This window comes from Myxine glutinosa, chromosome 9 (assembly GCF_964187855.1).
Source record: "Myxine glutinosa chromosome 9, kmMyxGlut1.1, whole genome shotgun sequence".
Lineage (NCBI taxonomy): Eukaryota > Metazoa > Chordata > Myxini > Myxiniformes > Myxinidae > Myxine > Myxine glutinosa.
Window position 1 is genome coordinate 29,551,055 of NC_136269.1, and position 23,410 is coordinate 29,574,464.

Here is a 23,410-nt window from a genome sequence, read left to right on the forward strand (position 1 = left end):
TATGACATCACAATTATCATAAAAACATTCTGCATGGGTATCACTCCTACCCTGAAAGTTTAGTCTCAATCGGACATATAATATGGTTGCGGAGAAAAACAAGGTTTAGCCTGCAAGGACGGACGTACAAACCAAAAACATAATTCTTCTGGCGACTTCGTCAGCGGAGCCATAAAAAATGATAATAAAATTAAAAAAAAAATGTATGCATGTCCGCTCTTTATCCATTGGTTGGACAGCTGGCCTGACGTCAACCACAACTGTAATCTGCAAAAAAAAATACATCCGCCATTTTGGTAAGCCTAACATCTTCATAAGTGTTATATTCACAATCACCGTGCCCCCACTAATGGTCTCTGTTCAGTGTAAAACAACCTAAGAGACTGTCAAAAGGATGATAATGTATCGAAAGATTGGAGTCGCTTTGCATCATTGGCCTTATGAAGGCAACAGTATGTATAGGCCTCTAGTGTTGACTTGTCGGCCAGAGCAATTAGAATTATTTGAGATATAATCTTCTACTTGCTCCATCAATTCTGGTGTTCCACAGGGCGCTGTCCTTGGTGCCACCCAGTTCTATACCACACACGTACCCTCGTGTACCATCCATAGAAAGGCAATACGATGGCAAACACGCCATCATTGCCCGAGGAGACTCGACATACCTGAACCTCTATTGGGATAAGTACGTTTCTGGTATTCCTTGGAGTGCTTCCATGCGAGTTGGTCGTCTTTATCGAGCGCAGAGGTAATTACCTCCTGAGGCTGTTCTGTACCTGTGTAATGTTCTGTTGGACTTTCTAACCTGGTTCCTCCCATACGAGTGTTTGGAAGCAAGACTCAGTTTGCCATCTCCACTCGCCGATACATGATAGCTGATCCAATGTGCAGAACGAAAGGCTATGCAGATAGTTTTATCCCTTGTGCTGTTTCGTTCTGGAATTCACTACCTGTAACATGTTGTTCCCATTAACCTACAATCTACTCAGCTTCAAGAGAAATGTCAATTCCTACTTTCTACATCTTTGAGGTCTAATCGCATTTTACCTGTCTTCTGCTACTTCCTTCCTGTATCTTCGATGTTTTTTTGTTACTTGCAAAATCGAAGATTTTTCAAGTATATTGGTCGGTTGAGTTTGTTATTCTGTCTGTTTGTTTGTCACTCGCCTACAGGTCACACACAATTCCAAACCGATTGTCAAACTTCACCAAGTTGTAGAGGTCAAAATTGAGAAGCCTATTGATTTTGAGGTCAAAGGTCACCTGGAGGTCAAATTTCTAAAATCTCCATTTTTCATCAGACTTGAAAATTGCACAGCATTTGCATATCGAGTCAAGAAATTGGGAAACCAACTATTTTTAAGGTCAACTCAAGGTCAAACTTCGAATATCATCAACTTTCATCTGAAAAATCTCAATTTTAATCTGATTGCCCCAAGCTTTGATCAAGATCATCAATGTTAATCTTAATGAAATTGACAATTTGATGTATCCATGGCAAACTTTTCAACACTGGAAGGTCTTGCTCTTCGACAATCTCCATTAATCTTACTATAATTCGCCAAATGTCTGTCTGTCTGTTCGAAGGTACCGTAAAAACTGCTCAATCGATCGCAAAGATATTTTGGGTGGATAATCCTGGGATCTCCAGGAGTAAAATAGGCTATTTCGTTTTCCCAATTTCAGCTTTAGTCTCCAGCATTCTCAGGTTTGGACTCCCGCATAACGTTCATTGTTCCCATTGTGACGATGTTGTTTTCCCGGGTGCAGCACAAACGGCTGCACCGATCGCTGCACGAACTCGGTGACCTCGGACAAAGACCTTTTATAAGGACACGGGTTGAATCCCTGCTTGAGAGAATTCTAACCCATTTCAACTGAAGGAAACACGTATTGGGAGTACATACGACATAGCGATTGTGTACATGATTATCGATCACAATTCACGATCACAGTGTATCGATCACTATGTAGTGGGGCAACTTAGCATAACAATTGTGCATTTTGTGAGGAAAGCACCAAATTTGGCACACTAGTAGACTATCATATTATGAAAAGATCTGGATATTGGGCCATCTCAGATTCAGAGATTTCATTTTTGCAAGATTACGATTCAATTGGGATCGAAGAGAACACCTTCTTCGCCTTCTGTACAGTGAAGTTGCCAGCCCTGAATTCTCTGGCTACATCTGGGTGCTTCATTGGGAGTGCAACCATGTCCCTCAGGTGAACAGGGACCCACCTGGCATAGTGTGTGTGAAGGCATGGAACCATGGGACCAGTTCCGTCAGGGCATCAAGGTACATCGTGAATGAAGCCTGCCGCAGAGAACGCACGTAGACCAGTACCAACATCTCTAGTTCCAGCACAGTTGCCCAGTACTGAAAGTTGGGAATGTCTTCCCCTCTCTGGTGACACCGGTCTTCGAACTCAGGCAAGTCTTCTGCATCATCAGCATATGTCATACAGTGGCGTTCATACGCACGGTGTTGCAGGATGTGCAGTGCCGCTGCAGTGATTTGATGAGCTCTTCTTGTGCGGGTGACGTGGGCAGCTCGCAGGAAGGAGTCGGCCGTCCCTGGCGTTGCAATCTCAGCTTGCAAATCTGCAAATCTTGCAAAAATCAAATCTCTGAATCTGAGATGGCCCAATATCCAGATCTTTTCATAATATGATAGTCTACTAGTGTGCCAAATTTGGTGCTTTCCTCACAAAATGCACAATTGTTATGCTATATTTAGCTTAGCTGCCGGATTAATGGGACATTTGGTGAATTATAGTAAGATACTGTTTAGATTTTGATGATTTGCGTGCGATATGATTTAACGGATGTTTATATGAATCGTTTAAAATAACAAAGCCTTCAATTTCTGATATTTTACCTTTTCATTTGGGCCTCCCAATTGAAGCCCCGCCCATAGGGCGGGTACCGTTGCTAGTATTAACAATGACCCATTTTGAATTTAAACTAAAATTAGCTAGGCGCAAGGGATAACAGGATGGCCTACAGATATGCACACTCACCGATAAGCTGTCTATCCTAGAGCAAATGCAAGCGTTTGGTTCAACCAGCTTAATGACCCGTCCCCCAAGCACGACGGACTCAATGATGCAACACCCTCGGCTGTGAAACACCAGAAGGACAGCCCTAGGTCAGGCTGGGATAACGGGGTTATCAAGTTAATCCTCAATAAAAATAACAAAATTACAATCTGTACAAGTGTGTATGAAGAGTACATCAATTTACCAAAAAATAAAATATTTGATTGCCCGTCCGAGATGGCAGCACCTCAAAGGAACATTGTGAAAGGACTTACAAAATTTTAAGTTCTCCCAAGCCATTTGAAGATCAGGAGGGTCAACAGCTGTAATTGGGCTAACAAAGGTAAGATCCCTTGTGGTGTAGATCAGGAGAGAGGTCTATAGGTGTAACTGGGCTTACAAAGTTAAAGCCTGCCATGTTAGAGATGAGGAAGTTGCTTAAAGGCAAGGAGTCTGCAATTATCGCAGACATACCAAAGCGGATGACGCTTTCACATGGTGTGATGTCAAGGTCAATGTTTTCACACATTTCAACAATTGACAAAAATCCAAGTTTGATAAATAACTTTGTTCCTCTCCACTTTTCCTTCAACCTTCTGACCATTGCCATTCTCCTCCGCTTCAGATACCCTTTGTGGTCTTCTGTGACCCTCGATATTTCTGTGTGTGTGTATATATATATATGTATATATATATACATACGTGTACACACACGCGCACACACACACACACACACACACACACACACACACACACACACACACACACACACACACACACACACACACACACACACACACACACACACACACACACACACACACACACACACACACACACACACACACACACTGTGGGCAATGGAAGGGAATTTGTTTTATTTATTTATTTCCAAAGGAGGAGAGAACAAAGGAAAATGGAACCAGCAGCAGATGTGAAGCAGCTCAGTTTGCCACAAAATAAGTGAATACAAATTATGGGTCAAAGAACGGAGCAGCACAATTGATGGAGAAATTGAGCCGTTCGATATATTTTAAATAAAAGGGGACCGTGTCCGCATTGCAGCAACAGGAACGGTGACATCACCACTGCAGCAAGGCTACGGAGCCAAGCACGAGCGGATTTCCCAGCAACAGCAAAACCTTCTTTGCATTTATCTCCCACTCAGGAGAAAAGAAAGGGAAAAGGGGGTGAGGGAGGCGAAAGTCGATGAATGGTGGGTGGGAGGAGGGATACAGACCAGGGGTGGGGGGGGGGGGGGGGGGGGGGAGATCATCCACACTGTAAACGTGAGCAAAGTCCAGGTTCCCAGAGCCTGTGTCATGGGAGCATGTTGGATGTCACAACAATATCGTACATATTACTACGGACCCACTGAGAAAAATATTACAATTTTGGGTACCACGGATGTGGGTTTGCCACCCTCCCCCCTCCCCCATCCCCTCCCCCCCCCCCCCAACCAGTCAAGCCCACTATTGCACTAAAAAAAAAGAAGCAAAAAAAAAAAGACCCAAATCCATCGACTTATCAAAGCAACATAGACCGACACAAAATTATTGTGGGTATGAAGTTGGTGTTTACATGTAATTGGGTTTGCTGTGGCATTGCAGTTAACTTATGGTTAACCAAGAGGTCATCCAACATATCGACTCCCAAAGGAGATCCAACTTGAGAAAACTATCCACCCTGATCTGTGGGGACACCGAGCAAACTGGAGTTCTGCAATTTTCCTCAGATACAGGAAGTTTAGCACACATCCCTTATTCCCTAATAAACATCTACATGAGCGAGCCATGGCTATCTTCTCCGCAACATACAGTTCTTATAGCCACTGCATACATTTGCCACATAGGCATTGAAGCATGACATTTGAAAATAATCGTGAAGGTACTCGTATCCTTTAACAAATCAAAGGTCAGCACACTTTGAACAGCTGAACTCCTTTGAAGGCAAAGGTGTGCCACGGTCCAACAGAAGAAACACCGAGGGAGTAGGACAGAAAGACGCCTGCAAGTAGCTATGTTTGGCTAAGCATCCACACTCCTCTTTTGGAGGTGCAGGCACGCTCACCAAGCAAACACCTTACTGAGACGAAAATACAAGGGGACAGCAAATAGATAGACTGTGCAAGGACTGTGCAAGGACTGTGCAAGGACTGTGCAAGGACTGTGCAAGGGCTGTGCAAGGACTGTGCAAGGACTGTGCAATAATGCACAATTTGCCATGCTGGTTGGAGCACGAGTCCCATACGCACAGAGTAACATGACTTGAGCACACCAAAACGTGGCAAATGGGATAAACCGTTGATCTGGGGATTCATTCAACCCAACACTTCAATGAATGAAATGAATGATCGGTTTTAATGCCATTTTTCCCCCTAGAATGGGGGTTGGCCTTGCATGCCCCATGATAATCATGGTTCCCTGTTTGAGGCAATGTTTTTATGGCCGGATGCCCTTCCTGACGCCAACCCTTGGTCACGCTCTTACGATGCGCAGGGATACGCTGTACCTATTCTAAATCGGGGTACACACCGGGATCATTCATCCCAGCAAGCTGGTACTCAATTTGCCGACCTCGGAAGGATGACAGGCTGAGTCAACCCCCCTGGCGTTAATTCAGCGATCGACCGGGATTCGAACTCAGGATCCTAGGATCCCAAGACTGTACCCTAACCGCTAAGCCAACACCAGGGCTAATAAGCCAGGCTTAGATTGACTAAGCCAATCACAAGTTCATATTAAGAGCTGCAATACACATATAGGTTAAAACTCATCAGTACATAAAGTTTTCTTTGTGTACCTTGAAAATAAAAACACACAAGATAATGTGCATGTGTGAGACTAACTGGATTGCAAATTTCTTCCTGCAGCTGTGTGAATCAAATGGTCCCTTTGAAACAAAGCGACTGTAACTGAATTGAAAATACATTTACTTCTTCATGGAGCTGTATGAATCAAATTCGTGCCCCTTATATGAACTTTTCTAGAGCATTACTTGGTTCCTCCTAAGAACACAAGGGTAATCCAGCATGCACACGAGATTTTTTTTAATATCCCTTCTTTTCTATTGTTTGGCATTTTCTACAAGCTATGGAATGTCCCTTTTCTATAGTTTTCCACATGGCACATACCATATAAAGGGGCCTTTTCTCTGCCCCTGGCATTCTCCCCCCCCCCCCATTCTATATAATTATATAATATATAATTATATAATAATTATATTATTATATAATAATTAAATATTATAATAAATAATATTTATTATAATTTCTCAAATTGCTAGCCACTAACACACATACACACACAAGTTCCTGTATGTAGGTTTATTTGAACGTTCTTAGCACATTAGTTTCTGATTTCATTCTCCAGACAGTCAATAGTTTGTGATCTCATATAAACCGCTGATTTCAGGTGTCCCCAAATAGTCAAGTGGCGCTAAATCCAAACAATGTGGAGGCATTACACAAGGTGCTAAATACCCCCCAAAGACCGTCTCATCCAAAAAATAAAATAAATTAAAAATATTTTCTTTGATTCCAGACATTGGAAACACCCTGAAATGTATCCACAAACAGAGGGATTTTCATCTGAGTATAAAAACTCAGCAATGACCAGAATTATGGACCTCAACTTATCCATCCTGTCCACCCAATGCATCCTTTCCTACCCTCCCCCAACCCCATTGTTTGTCCAAGTCTCCCTCTATTTTGTCCTTAAACTCCACTGTTGGTGTCCCCTCCCTGCCCAACTCACCCCCTTCTCTATACTCTTCCTTTTGTCATGTGTCCTGATTCGTTCAGGGTTGTGGCTCTTCCATGAGCCTCGACTGTATACAAAAAAAAAAAAAAAAAAAAAAAATCACTATCTCGACAAGAGGCAGTTTACCAGTGAAAGACCCGACAAAACCAATAAAACTACTGCCCTGACACAAACCACAAAGTCAACTATGTATTTGCTACTTGCCAAAAAGCACAAAAACAATTACAGAAAAATGCGGCAGGAAGAATGCTCACAAGAGAGCTCACCAACTGCCCATACAAGTACAACAGGGGTGGAGGGATTTGTTAGCTCTCACATTGATTGCATTTCAATCCATGCCGAGATCATCCTGGAGTGACCCATAGTGCTCAACGTGTTTGGGAGGTGCATGTGCTGTGAGGTCCATTAAAAATAAGTAAATAAATAAGCAAACATAGTTTAGTTCTGGGGCTAAAAGATAAATTATACGAGATTTTTATACGAGAGCACCAAGCCATTTTGGGTGGACGGATGGACAGAGACGGAAGGACGGATGGACAGAGACAGAAGGACGGATGGATGGACAGACACCAATGTGATTTAGAGGGTTTTTTAAATACAACTCAAGAACGCATAAACGGACGTTCCTGAAATTTGGAACTTATTAACTCAACGTATAAAGCATTAACTTCTGAAATTTGCATCCAATTTCGTCCAGTGGAAGCCGAGAAACGTATTTTCATGGTATATATACATAATTATACAGTATATAGCACCAAGTAATGGTCCAGAAAAGTTCATAAAAAGGGGTGCCCCTACATCTGGCAAATAAAATATTTACTTCTTCATGGAGCTCTATGAATCAAATTCGTGCTCCTTTATATGAACTTTCCTAGAGCATTACTTGGTTCCTCCTCAGAACACAAGGGTAGTCCAGCATGCACACGAAAATTTTTGAATGCCCGTTATTTTGTATTGTTTTACATTTCCTACAAGCAATGGAATGTCCCTTCTTTTCTATAGTTTTCCACATGGCACATCCCATGTAAAGGGGCCTTTTTCATGTCCTTGGCATTTTACCCAAGAATGTCCCTTCTTTTCTGTAGTTTTCCACATGGCACATCCCATGTAAAGGGGCCTTTTCTATGCCCCTGGCATTTTACCCAAGATAAATTTTAAATATGAACAAAATGCATTTGTTCATCATACAATACTTTATTCAAGATATAAAAGATTTCAAAAAGGGGAAAAATATATTCAACCCAGATGGGATTTGAACCCACAGCCCCAACTTGGGAGTCTGATGCTTTATACATTAGGCCTTTGGGCCAACATGTTATATTTGGGTAATAACATTTTGAAGTTATAAAGTGCATGTATTTTTATATATTTATTTATGTACATACATTTATATATATTTATATTTAATTTTAAAGCAAAAACTATAGCACTTAGGTGGAATTTGTTTTGAAAGCCATTAACTAGACCTATTGGCCGATGTATATTCTACGTTTCATCTAGTTTCAATGTATAGTCCTTGAGATATGAGCGCCAACACATTTTGGACGAGCGGACAGAAGGACGGACAGACACCAACGTGATTTCGAGGGTTTTCTAAATATAACAAGAATGCATAAACGGACGTTGCTGAAATTTGTAACATATTAGCTCAACGTACAAAGCATTAACTTCTGAAACTTGCATCCAATTTGGTCCAGTAGAAGCCGAGAAACGTATTTCAGTCTCCATGTTAAAGCTGCACACAGAGAAACGATCCCTTATATAAAGGGAGGGGCTCCACATCAGGATTACCTGCCATTGCACTCTCTTTACCTGTTCATCCATTTACCTGGTTGAAGCCTGGTCCTTTAAGAGGGGACGAAACGTTTCAACCGAAGGACACACCATAGTCCCTCCATTCAACACTTTATTTAACATCCTCTGCAATCACAACGAAATGTCCTTCAATGTTCGACCAGCGAGGGTTCGGCGGACAAGACCCAACAAAGGTAATAATCAAATGCCAAGGTCAGGCCTCAAGGACGAAGCACATCGGACCATTCAGCGAGCACGACCTCCGGCTCCAGCGGGCCCGCGGTGGACGCGCTCACCTTGGGGTCTTTCTCGTAGAAGTGCTGCTGCGTGCGGATCCAGCGGCCGACGAGGTGGTCCCGGACGGCGTGAGCGAGCGCGAAGTAGTAGTCCCGGGTCGTGGCGACATTGCGATCTTTGACGAGGGTGAAATGCAAATGCCGGTTGAACGCCTTCTTCAGCTCACCCACGTCCTCGACGCCCACGATACCCCGCACACTGATCTGCTTGCGCTTATCTTGGTCTGTCAGAGGCTTCGACATGTTTTCGTTCGGTACCGAGGACGCTGCAGGGAACTGGTATCTCTTCGGTCCGCGGAACACGCACAGACCTTTCCCCGCCCAAGCTCCTCAGACAGAGGCTGTTTTCCCCGGAGCAGATTTAAAAAAAAAAAGGTAGGACAAGGCGGTCCAGGCGGTCTCGGAACGCAGCGATTGGCTCGTTAATCATTAGGGGATTTATAGCAGGCTCCACCCCCTAAGCGCTGACATTTAAAAGTGCACAACTGCGCATGCGCGCAATAAACCTCTTCTTTTTTTTTTCATTCACTGCGGGTACAGTATGCATGTCACGTCACGGCGTGTACAATGTATATTAATTACTAGGCAGGTTCATCAACGGAAATGAAATGCAAAGCACCAATAACAGGTCACTTGGTCACGTTGCCCTAATTCGGGCACCTCCTTTAATTAATGAGGACCGCCGTAGTTTATTTATTCCGTATTCAACGCGATAACCCCAACAATACACCACTGATGCCGATAATTTACGAGGTCGAGCTTGATGTTTGTTGCACAAGACACTTTCACACAAGAGGCCAATCGGCCCATCATGCCTGTGTTGTGCCGTATCCACGACCGAACCCCAACCCAATCACCCAATGAACGAGCTTTGCAAACATGAGCTGATTGGGTTACAAAGCACACAGGAAAAAAACACCAACCACTCCCTCCGACACCACAAACAAACTGTTGAAGGTTCACGAAAAATTGATTGTCATATTCAAAATACAAGGAACTTGGCGCAGGAGAATGGCCCATCATGCCTTCGCTACACCAACAACAGATACCATATCACTCATCCACACACCAGATACCATATCACTCATCCACACTCCAGATACCATATCACTCATCCACACTCCAGATACCATATCGCTCATCCACACTCCAGATACCATATCACTCATCCACACTCCAGATACCATATCGCTCATCCACACTCCAGATACTATATCACTCATCCACACTCCAGATACCATATCACTCATCCACACTCCAGATACTATATCACTCATCCACACTCCAGATACTATATCACTCATCCACACTCCAGATACCATATCGCTCATCCACACAACAGATACTATATCACTCATCCACACTCCAGATACCATATCGCTCATCCACACTCCAGATACTATATCACTCATCCACACTCCAGATACCATATCACTCATCCACACTCCAGATACCATATCACTCATCCACACTCCAGATACCATATCGCTCATCCACACTCCAGATACTATATCACTCATCCACACTCCAGATACCATATCACTCATCCACACTCCAGATACTATATCACTCATCCACACTCCAGATACTATATCACTCATCCACACTCCAGATACCATATCACTCATCCACACTCCAGATACCATATCACTCATCCACACTCCAGATACCATATCACTCATCCACACTCCAGATACCATATCGCTCATCCACACTCCAGATACCATATCACTCATCCACACACCAGATACTATATCACTCATCCACACACCAGATACCATACCAGCCATCTACATACCAGATACCGTACCAGCCATCTACATACCAAATACCATAATCACCCATCCACACACCAGATACCATCACCCATCCACACACCAGATACCATATCACTCATCCACACACCAGATACTATATCACTCATCCACACACCAGATACCATATCACTCATCCACACTCCAGATACTATATCACTCATCCACACACCAGATACTATATCACTCATCCACACACCAGATACCATATCACTCATCCACACTCCAGATACTATATCACTCATCCACACACCAGATACTATATCACTCATCCACACTCCAGATACCATATCACTCATCCACACACCAGATACTATATCACTCATCCACACACCAGATACCATACCAGCCATCTACATACCAAATACCATAATCACCCATCCACACACCAGATACCATCACCCATCCACACACCAGATACCATATCACTCATCCACACACCAGATACCATATCACTCATCCACACACCAGATACTATATCACTCATCCACACACCAGATACCATAACACTCATCCACACTCCAGATACCATATCGCTCATCCACACTCCAGATACCATATCACTCCTCCACACTCCAGATACCATATCACTCATCCACACACCAGATACCATACCAGCCATCTACATACCAGATACCATACCAGCCATCTACATACCAAATACCATAATCACCCATCCACACACCAGATACCATATCACTCATCCACACACCAGATACCATATCACTCATCCACACACCAGATACCATATCACTCATCCACACACCAGATACCATATCACTCATCCACACACCAGATACTATATCACTCATCCACACACCAGATACTATATCACTCATCCACACACCAGATACCATATCAATCATCCACACTCCAGATACCATATCGCTCATCCACACTCCAGATACCATATCACTCCTCCACACTCCAGATACCATATCACTCATCCACACTCCAGATACCATATCACTCATCCACACACCAGATACCATACCAGCCATCTACATACCAGATACCATACCAGCCATCTACATACCAAATACCATAATCACCCATCCACACACCAGATACCATCACCCATCCACACACCAGATACCATATCACTCATCCACACACCAGATACCATATCACTCATCCACACTCCAGATACAATATCACTCATCCACACTCCAGATACCATATCGCTCATCCACACTCCAGATACCATATCGCTCATCCACACTCCAGATACCATATCGCTCATCCACACTCCACATACCATATCCCTCATCCACACTCCAGATACAATATCACTCATCCACACTCCAGATACAATATCACTCATCCACACTCCAGATAACATATCGCTCATCCACACTCCAGATACAATATCACTCATCCACACTCCAGATACCATATCGCTCATCCACACTCCAGATACCATATCGCTCATCCACACTCCAGATACAATATCGCTCATCCACACTCCAGATACAATATCACCCATCCACACTCCAGATACCATATCGCTCATCCACACTCCAGATACCATATCGCTCATCCACACTCCAGATACCATATCGCTCATCCACACTCCAGATACAATATCACTCATCCACACTCCAGATACAATATCACTCATCCACACTCCAGATACAATATCACTCATCCACACTCCAGATACAATATCACCCATCCACACTCCAGATACCATATCGCTCATCCACACTCCAGATACCATATCGCTCATCCACACTCCAGATACCATATCGCTCATCCACACTCCAGATACAATATCACTCATCCACACTCCAGATACAATATCACTCATCCACACTCCAGATACAATATCACTCATCCACACTCCAGATACCATATCGCTCATCCTCACTCCAGATACAATATCACTCATCCACACTCCAGATACAATATCACTCATCCACACTCCAGATTCCATATCGCTCATCCACACTCCACATACCATATCGCTCATCCACACTCCAGATACCATATCGCTCATCCACACTCCAGATACCATATCGCTCATCCACACTCCAGATACCATATCGCTCGTCCACACTCCAGATACCATATCGCTCATCCACACTCCAGATACCATATCGCTCATCCACACTCCAGATACCATATGGCTCATCCACACACCAGATACCATATCATTCATCCACACTCCAGATACCATATCGCTCATCCACACTCCAGATACCATATCACTCCTCCACACTCCAGATACCATATCACTCATCCACACTCCAGATACCATATCACTCATCCACACTCCAGATACCATATCGCTCATCCACACTCCAGATACCATATCACTCCTCTACACTCCAGATACCATATCACTCATCCACACTCCAGATACCATATCACTCATCCACACTCCAGATACCATATCACTCATCCACACTCCAGATACCATATCACTCATCCACACTCCAGATACCATATCACTCATCCACACTCCAGATACCATATCACTCATCCACACTCCAGATACCATATCACTTATCCGCACTCCAGATACCATATCGCTCATCCACACTCCAGATATCATATCACTCCTCCACACTCCAGATACCATATCACTCATCCACACTCCAGATACCATATCACTCATCCACACTCCAGATACCATATCACTCATCCACACACCAGATACCATATCACTCATCCACACTCCAGATACCATATCACTCATCCACACACCAGATACAATATCAGTCATCCACACTCCAGATACAATATCACTCATCCACAATCCAGATACCATATCGCCAATCCACAGCAACAGATACAATATCGCCAATCCACAGCAACAGATACAATATCGCCAATCCACAGCAACAGATACCATCACCCATCCACACACCAGACACCATATCACCCATCCAATCCATATCACCAAACTCCACACCTGCTATGCACTCATCTCCACATTGCACACCTGCTATCCACTCACCTCGATCTCCCACACCTGCTATCCACTCACCCCCACATCCCACACCTGCTATCCACTCCCTGCCACATCCCACACCTGCTATCCACTCACCTCCACATCCCACACCTGCTATCCACTCCCCTCCACATCCCACACCTGCTATCCACTCACCTCCACATCCCACATCTGCTATCCACTCACCTCCACATCCCACACCTGCTATCCACTCCCCTCCACATCCCACACCTGCTATCCACTCACCTCCACATCCCACACCTGCTATCCACTCACCTCCTTCCACATCGCACACCTCCATCATGTTTCTCATTTATTGCCACCATTGAGTGCATTATACCTAACTCCATCGTGCAGTCATAATGGACAGGATCATTATAACAATAATTAGGGGCCAATCAATGAATCAATCAATCAATAGATAAATGTTACGTAGTAACTGTGCTCATGGGTCAGCTGAGGATAACATGTTAAACTCTGACGGGGTCTGGGGAATTTGAGGGGCGTGAGTGGAGGTATTGAGTTGCTCACAACCATTGCGCAATCCATTGGCTTTACAGCCATCACTACCTTCTCCATTACCTGCTGCAACAATGTCGGCCTTTCATTTTCAACCCTGGAAATCATCACCATGTCAATAGCAGCGTGAACACTGCACGTCATTGCACATTGTTTATGAAACAAACAATAAGCATCCTGCAGCTGGGCTACAAACTACAAGGTAGTGTTGGAGAACTGAATGATTTTGCAAACCCACGTGACCATCCCCCACCCTTTCTGCATCGTCGTCCATCATACTGTCTGTGTTCCAGGTGATGAGATAATGAACTCAAAATGTAATCGATGTTTGTATGTCGATCACATATCGTGAGATTCCATCATCTTACGCGATTGTGAATTAAATATAAAAAAACGCTTCTGTTCAATTTAAATTTATTAATGGATCTTATAGTCAGGTTCACTATGTTAACAAATATAATTTCTTTCAAAATTTTGGGATTAGCAAACCTGTACATTTTTGGAATCTTCAGAGCATGGAGAATCTGAAAATCAATGTTGGCATTTGCACAGACACCTGCATGGCCGCCATTTTGGATTTTCAAAATGGCCGCCATAAAATACATATTTTGCGCGATCTCGGCTTCTAGTCAACCTAGAGACTTAATTAAATATGCTAATCCTATGTTTTCTGGGTCAAGGAATCCAATAAAGGCCTCAAAATAGTGCTCAGGATTATAGAAAAGCAACAAACAAAGGTAATTGAAAACCATTGTCTTTATATTTGTGATATAACTGTATTACATAATACATGATATTGCAAGTCCTTTGAAGATATAGGTTGTTATAGGAAGTTATAGGGAGTATCAGATTGAACTATAAGTCCTATACACAGGATCTACGAGGTCTATACCGTTCAGGAATATGCTTTTACAGATCTTCATCACTGTCCTGAGTGTCATTTCCGCAAAGGTGTCTACGCAAATGCAAACATTAATTTTTGGATTCCTCATGCTCTGAATATTCCAAAAATGTATAGTTTTGCTAATCTACCAAAATTTTGAACGAAAAAACATAGTGAACCTGACTATTAATTTAATCTATTGATACCCTCTTGCTTCGAATAATGGGAAAGAATTAGAAGGGGAGGACAGAGAGTTGGGTGGGTTGGAGGGCAGAAAGGGGGACAGTCCTTTTAGCCTTTTAAAAAATCCATTTTAGTCCTTTTAAGACCCTTTTGACACTTCAGACCTTTTAAGACCCTTTAGGCCTTTAAACCCCAACTACTATTAGAATGTACCTTTTGGACATTTAGACCCCATAGCCCCTTTAAAATATTAGACCCCTTAAGACCATTAAGACCCATTTAGACACTTTCGACCCTCTCGACTGCTTGAACAGTAAGACTGCTTAGACCACTCGCACCGTTTTAAACCCATATAGACTCTATGCACCCCTTAATCTGTAGACCTTGTTTGGCCTTTAGACCCTTTTAAGACCCTTTCAAAACTTTCAACACGTTAGATGCTTACACGCCTTAGATCTCTAAGACTTAGACCATTTAGACCATTTTACACCCCGACTACTATTAGAACATACCCTTTGGACCCCATAGAGCTTTATACCCCTTAATACCCTTTTAAACACCATCATTATCATCCAGCACACTGAAAGGAATCATCATCAGACACCGCAACTACAACCGCCCTCCATTAGGAGACGAGCGTCTGTCCCACTTGGGACAATTCATTTATTGTAGATTAATTCAATGTAAGCCTCTGCTCCACTCCCAGCCTGGTGTTGGCTTAGCGGTTAGGGTTCTGGCTTGGGATCCTAGGATCCTGAGTTTGAATCCCGGTCGATCGCTGAATTAACGCCGGGGGGTTGACAGCCTGCTCATCCTTCTGAGGTCGGCCAATTGAGCACCAGCTCACTGGTAATTCCCTGTGTGTTGCAAGATTCGACTAACAGGGTTGGCGGCAGGAAGGGCATCCGGCCATAAAACATTGCTTCAAAAAGGGGGCCACGGTGCCCAAAAAAGGCCAACCCCCACTCTGCAGGGAAAAATGGCCTCTAAAGGTGGTTCCTCTGCTCCACTCTGTTAGTGGAGTCTGGGGTTCTTCAAGGCATTGTGTTGGTGCCCAGGTGTGTTCCTCATTCATATACAGTGTCCTCCATAAGTATTGGAACAGTGAAGTCAAGTTTGTTATCATTGTTATATACTCAAGTAATTTGGATTTGAGATCAAAAGATTAATATGAGGCAAGAGTACAGAAGGTCAGCTTTTATTTTTTGGTATTTCTGTGCATGTTGTATGGGGTTGTGGTTCTGTAGGAACCGGCACCGAAGGCAATGCCACCCAACAGCCACATCCTCAGGTAGTCATTTCCATAATATAAGATTAGAATAGTCCCTTTCCCCTTGTGTAGTGGGTTAGTATGTGGCATAATGCGTTGGTGAGGGATAGAGAGGTTTTTCCCTTTTCTCCCCATTTCTTAGGGGTTAATTGTAAATCCTATATGAGCTTTGTGGTGCGCGTTGTAATTTACATATCGCGCCAAAAGTTGGTTCAAATCGCGTGCCAGAACCCAAAGTCAACTTTCCCTTTTCACCCCCATAATCTTCTTTTACATGACCCAATAAGTACACAACATTTACCAATAATCAAAACATTTTTATTTACACTTGGGTTTTATTCACATTAATTTCCATTGCATTAAGATATTGTACACGCCATTAATACCAACTGACCCGAAAACCTTACCACTTCAATCGCCACAACCTTTGCTTCAACCATGCACAACCTACCCACCTTCTGCCATCATCTTCACCTCATCCACTAACCACAGATGCCGCTACAGCTCGGAAGCATGGAGAGGGTGTCACTGGAAGCAATGGCGAGCGCCTTCATTTGCCAGACTTTGTTACTCCTCAGAACAGACAGGCTCTAATTGGCCATTAGTGTTCTGTGGACATTTAATCACTCCGTCTGGTTCTTACAAACAATTAAGTGCTCCCAGTAACCGCCCCGTCCCAAGAACATGTCCTGAGCCCCACCCATGTGAACCGCAGTGCTTTGTCCCGTGGCACGCTGGTCTGGAGGAATTTGGTTGCGAAGGTCTGGCGAGGGTGGGGCTAAGTGGGAATGCGCCAATCGGCATCCCGGATTTCGCCAAGAGAATTCTAGATGCACTTTCTGGCCCGGCCCTCACTGAGGGATTATAAAAGAGCTTCAGGGTAGAACCTCAGCGTGTTGCTTCTTGGCTCTGGTCCTGCATTGGCTCGGGGTCAGTGCTTGTCCTGTGGTTCTTCGCAAGTGGCAATTGAGACTCCAGTGGTGGCATTGGTGTTGGCGGGATCGACTTGTGAGTTGGAGCATTGGGACTGACAGAGCGAGGACATTGTCAGGCGCATATTAGGGTCAAAGCCAAGACACATTTACACGCATCTTTTAGGCTCTTGAGACTGTTTGTTAGAGCAGACATGATGGATGTCAGGCATGACATCATGAGCAGACATGATGGCACATAGTCTCTCCTATGTGCACATAGATTGTAATTATGGTACCAAAGCTCTTATGAATAAATATTTTAATAAAACGATTCAATGAACTTTTGAGCAGGTAGTCTTTAAATCTAAGGCCCTTGGGTTTTCCTCCAACAGCGTTCCTTTCCAATCTGTCCATGTTCATAATTTCCTCCATTGATCCAGTGCTGTTCACACAGTAGGTTAGACTGGGAGGTTATATTAATTCCCCAATTGATTGGCTCTTTACAGTCCGGCATGCATCAGCGGTAAAGCTCAGCTGCCATAATTAAGATCCAATTAAGATAAGATTGGTGCATAGCCCAGGGTACGACCTCCAATTGGAAAGCTATGTGGCACAGGTAAATGGTGGTCAGACGGAAAACCCTGGGAACACGTGGTGCACCAATTGGTGTTCGCGGTTGGCTAGAAACCTGCCGTGGTATGAAGTTATTTGTGCTCAGTAGCCTCAGGCCCGGTAAGTTGGAGGAGAACCAGGGATTCCCTCTCCTAGTACACCGAAAACAAAATGTTTTACTGTTTTAAAACAATAGCACTTTTTATGTTCAGTTCCGCCATTTTAGGGAAGCATAAGTATTTAAACAAATGACTGACAGGTGTTTCTTGTTCAGGTGTTTCTTGTTGCATTGATGTTCACACATAAAAGACCTGTGAATATCTAGTCTTGGTTTTAGATTTTGCTTTTGCCTTAGGAGTCTGCTTTAGGAGTCAATCGGCATAAACCAACATGAAGACCAGAGACCTTCTAATAAAGAAAAACAAGCAGCTTGGAAGCAGAAAGAACAAAATAATTCAATTAGAACCATAGCACAACAATTGGGCAAAGCAGATACAGCAATTTGGAATATCTTGAAAAATAAATAAACCACTCGTGTACTTAACAATAGACAATGGCCAGGTTGGTCAAGGAAAACAACCGCAGTTGATGACAGAAACATAAGGGCAATACCCCTGGCGCTCACCTGGTGGAAGAAACAGTACACTGCACTGACTAAAGATATTTTAAACTAATTTCAATGGTTGCTAGAAGACAGGGCAGCATGTAGAATCATACTAACATAATCATAAGACTTTTTTTTTTTTTTTTTTTTTTTTTTGTATACTGAATCGAGGCTCGTGAAAGAGCTGACATTTACTTCACAAACAAATCAACCAGACAAACAAAATATATAAAAAGAGGGAGCGGAAGACAAGAGAATGGGAAGCACACAAACACTTGAGAGCACACTCAAACACACTTTAAACACACTTTAAACAGCTTTAAAGCACACTTTAAACAAACAAACAAAAAAAATACCTATTTTGGGGGGAACCCCCCAAACCCTCCTCCTCGCACCCAGTGTACCTCCTCAGACCCCAATTTTTCCATTGACTTGAACAACATTAGTACATCACGGATGATGAAGGTTGTCATGAAGTTTCATCAAAATTGTGTGTGTGGGTTTGGAGAAAAAAGCAAATGCCTATTTGGGGGGGAAATCCCCCCCTCCCCCCCCCCCATATACCACCTTAGACCCCGAATTTTTAAATGCCAGGAACAAACTTTGGTACAACACGGGTGATGAAGGTTGTGGTTAAGTTTCATCGGAATTGCATATGTAGTTTCTGAGAAGAAAGCAAATACCTATTTTGGGGGGCAACGCCCCCATATACATCTAAATGGGGCAGATCTGTTTAATGCCGTGAACAAACTTTGGTACATCACGAGTGGTGAAGGTTGTGGTTAAGTTTCATTGAAATCGTGCGTGCAGTTTCAGAGAAGAAAGCAAATATCTATTTTGGGGGGTCAAACCTGGACCCACTTTGACCCCCCGTAGGCCCCCTCAAACTTCGATTTTCTTAGGGCCATGAAAAATCTTTGGCACATCACAGGTGATGAAGGTTGTGGTAAAGTTTCATCAAAATAGTGTTTGTAGTTTCAGAGGAAAAAGCAAATTCCTATTTTGGGGGGATCAAACCTGGACCCACTTTGACCCCCTTAGATCCCGATTTTTTTAATGCCGTGAACAAACTTTAGTCACAACACAACAAATATCAACTGTGCCAAATTTGGTCGCAATCCCATCAGCGGTTTCGGAGAAGAAGTTTCAAGTATTTACGGACGGACGGACTGACGACGCGCCATCGCATAAGCTCCCCTGAACTTCATTCCATGTGAGCTAAAAATCATCAGGGCTGTGAAGAAAACCCCAAAACAACTGCCAGTGACATCACTAACAACCTCCAGAGTGCAAGGGTGAAAATATCACAATCTACCGTTCACAGAAGACTTCGACAGCAGAATTACAAAGGCTACACCTCAAGATGCAAACCTTTCATCAGCACCAAAAATAGAAAGGCCAGATTAGAATTTGCCAAAAAGTACAGAGGTGAGCCAGTGAGTTATGGAACAAAGTTTTATGGATAGATGAGCCCAAGATAAACATTTACCATAGTGATGGAAATGTGCAAGTGTGGAGAAAGGAAGGTTCTGCATATGATTCAAAGCACACTGCATCATATGTGAAGCATGGTGGAAGTAGTGTCACGGCTTGGGCTTGCTTGGCTGCCTTTGGAACTGGCTCACTTATCTTTATTGATGATGTAACTAATGATTACAGCAGCAGAATTTATTTAGAAGTTTACATAAACATTTTGTCTGCCTACGTACAATAAAATGCCTCCAATCTCATTGGGCAGCGCTTCACTATGCAGGAAGACAATGACCCAAGTGAAATTGCATTTCACTTGCTGAAGAGGAGACTAAAGTCAGACACCTATCAAAACAAACAACAACTGAAAATGGCTGCAGGAAAGCCTTGGCAAAGCATCTCAAAGGTAGATATCAAGAGTTTGGTGATGTCGATGGGTCACAGGCTCGATCTAGTTATTGCATGCGGGGGATATGCAACCAAATACTAACTATGATACTACTTTAACTTACTTTACGTTCATCTGTTCCAAAACATAAAACATGCTGTTGTTCTACAATGGTAAAAGGTATATGCATAAAAATACCAATAAATAAAAACTGACCTTCATATTCATCTTCTGTTCTCAAATCCAAATTTCTTCACTATATAGCAGTACAAATTTGACTTCACTGTTCCTATACTTATGGATGGCACTGTAAATGACCTCTCTGATACCCTGAAAACCCTCTCTTCCTTTTTCAAGACGACTCCATATTGTGTCGTACTGTGTCCCATCCCACCATTAGCCAGACTTTGACTGCATTACTCACTGCTTATTTAATTTGAATTGATTATATTCTGCAGGTCTGATAAACAGAACATGTCCTTCAATTATGGAAAATTTACTGTCTGACAGTGATGATATTCGCAGCTATGTCCTGCATACAAAATAAGAAGTTGTCAAGTGTAATACATGTATACAATTACAAGTATGGATTTGGTCTTTGCACGTGGTAGGGTTTTCTGTAACATTGCCTAAATAGTAAACTAGACTGCATATGATTGCATATGTGCAAGTGTGGAGAAAGGAAGGTTCTGCATATGATTCAAAGCACACTGCATCATATGTGAAGCATGGTGGAAGTAGTGTCACGGCTTGGGCTTGCTTGGCTGCCTTTGGAACTGGCTCACTTATCTTTATTGATGATGTAACTAATGATTACAGCAGCAGAATTTATTTAGAAGTTTACATAAACATTTTGTCTGCCTACGTACAATAAAATGCCTCCAATCTCATTGGGCAGCGCTTCACTATGCAGGAAGACATATACATCTCGTTCTTCTAGTTCAAGCTAAGCAGCTACACAGTTTGATTGCCAGAAATGCATCCTTGGATTGATTCTCAAGGGATAAGTTGGCATTGCTAAAAAAAAAGTTGGCTTGGTTGACCTGTGAATCCCAGCATAACAGCTGGCACTGCCTGTTTGCAGCATGTGGTTCTGTCTCATTCATAGGCTCAATGCACTGTATACTGCAGCTTAAGCCTGAAGTACCTTTCTCATTATACGAGTATATATATATATATATATATATATATATATATATATATATATACATATATATATAAATGCATATATGCATATATATATATATGCATATATGTATATATATGCATATATATATATATATATATATATATATATATAGATAGATAGATAGATATATATATATATATATATATATATATATATATATATATATATATATATATATATATATATATATATATATATATATATACATATATATATATATATATATATATATATATGCATATATAATTATATATATATATATATGCATATATAATTATATATATATATATATGCATATATAATTATATACATATATATATATATATATATATATATATATATATATATATATTGTTATGAATTCTGGGGTAGGGGAATATCTAGATCTAAGTAGATCTGCATAGGTAGGTGTCCAGCTGTCGTGATAGGGAACCTCACCTGTAATAAGTTTTGTCTCGCCCGAATGTCGGAGTAAGCTGCGTATCTGTGTCCCCGCCACGAGGGGGCGGGGTTTGGTAACTAGAATTAGGGAATGAGGAAAAGATTCCATTGTGTGTCGTTCCCTCTGTGATCTACCCTTTGTCCCGTATGGCAACGCACTCTTATAGACACTTAGATAGGCCCTTAGTGCACACATTAATTAATTCCCCGCCGCCATAAGGACTGACCGGAAAGACAAGCAGGCAGCGGCCGTGCAATTGTACACCATGGCTTTCACACATTGATCAGGCAGGCTGAGAGCCACGCCCAGGAGAACAAGTGATTGGCCAGGGGAGGGGCAGGCAAGGAGCAGGCCACCGATTGGCAAAGCAGGGAGAACTTGTGATTGGTCGGGGAAAGGACAAAAAGCTTCCCCATAATTGGGGGTAAGAAACGTGAAGGAGCGACACACTGATTGGCCACCGACCGATGACACCACGGCCGATCGGTGCCGAGGGCGCGAACGAACGACCAATAAGCTACGCGCCGATTGGAGGGCAAGCGCCGGTGACGTAGAAGGGCGCGAATGGTGACATGTAAAGGACGCACTGGTTGGTGGAGGAGGAGGGCTGACGTCACACCGCGAGAGCAAAACGACTCGCTGACCGACATTTTCTCTCTTAGCCTCTGCCTGTCTTCGCCTCCGCTTCTCTCTTCCCTTTGCCTCTTGCCTTCCCATGACTGTTCCTTTGTGCATGGACCTGTTCTTGCCTTTGGACTTTGGTGGAGAGACCAGCGCCGATGATCATCCTCCCCTGTTGTTCGTGCTCCTGGTGCCTGCGTGCTGTGCTGTGTGGGTGGAACGGACCATGCAGCGAGTGGTGTTCGCGCCAATGCCCGAGCGGTTCGTGCCAACCGGAGCGCAGTCGGACGGCTGCGCTTGGAGCTGACCATCCCGGACAATTCCTGACGGCCACATTCAGACAGATAAGCCCACACAAACCTCAAACATGACGATTCTTTTATTTAATTCTTTCCCTTGTCTTGTATGTGAAGTGAGGTGTGCGGGATCCCAATCTAGGTTTTAGTTTTATCATCGCATTTCCCTGTCCCGATAGTTATTTTAAATAAACCCTTTTATTATTTTCTGTTCTATTCAAAATCCCGTGTTCGTGTGAGTTCAATTGTTTCAGGTCGAAGACATCGGGCCGTGAAGGTAAGTCGGCACTGTTCATTCCGTCTCACGTATCGGCCGCCATTGGATTGAATAAACACCTCCATTAAAGCTCGATTCC

General features: G+C 43.0%; 1 protein-coding gene across 2 annotated transcripts in view; it reads right to left on the reverse strand.

The window, feature by feature from the left end:
* The window catches only part of LOC137435515 (glycogen phosphorylase, muscle form), a 47,192-nt gene extending 37,820 nt beyond the window's left edge, over window positions 1-9,372 (reverse strand). Inside the window, exon 1 of one of the 2 annotated variants that reach the window (XM_068129378.2) lies at window positions 8,894-9,372. In XM_068129378.2, coding sequence (XP_067985479.2) covers window positions 8,894-9,136 — 243 coding nt within the window. In that variant the 5' untranslated portion in view covers window positions 9,137-9,372. The remainder of the gene's footprint in view (window positions 1-8,893) is intronic. The other variant, XM_078784237.1, reaches the window with a different exon arrangement.
* Between the last annotated feature and the right edge of the window lie 14,038 nt (window positions 9,373-23,410).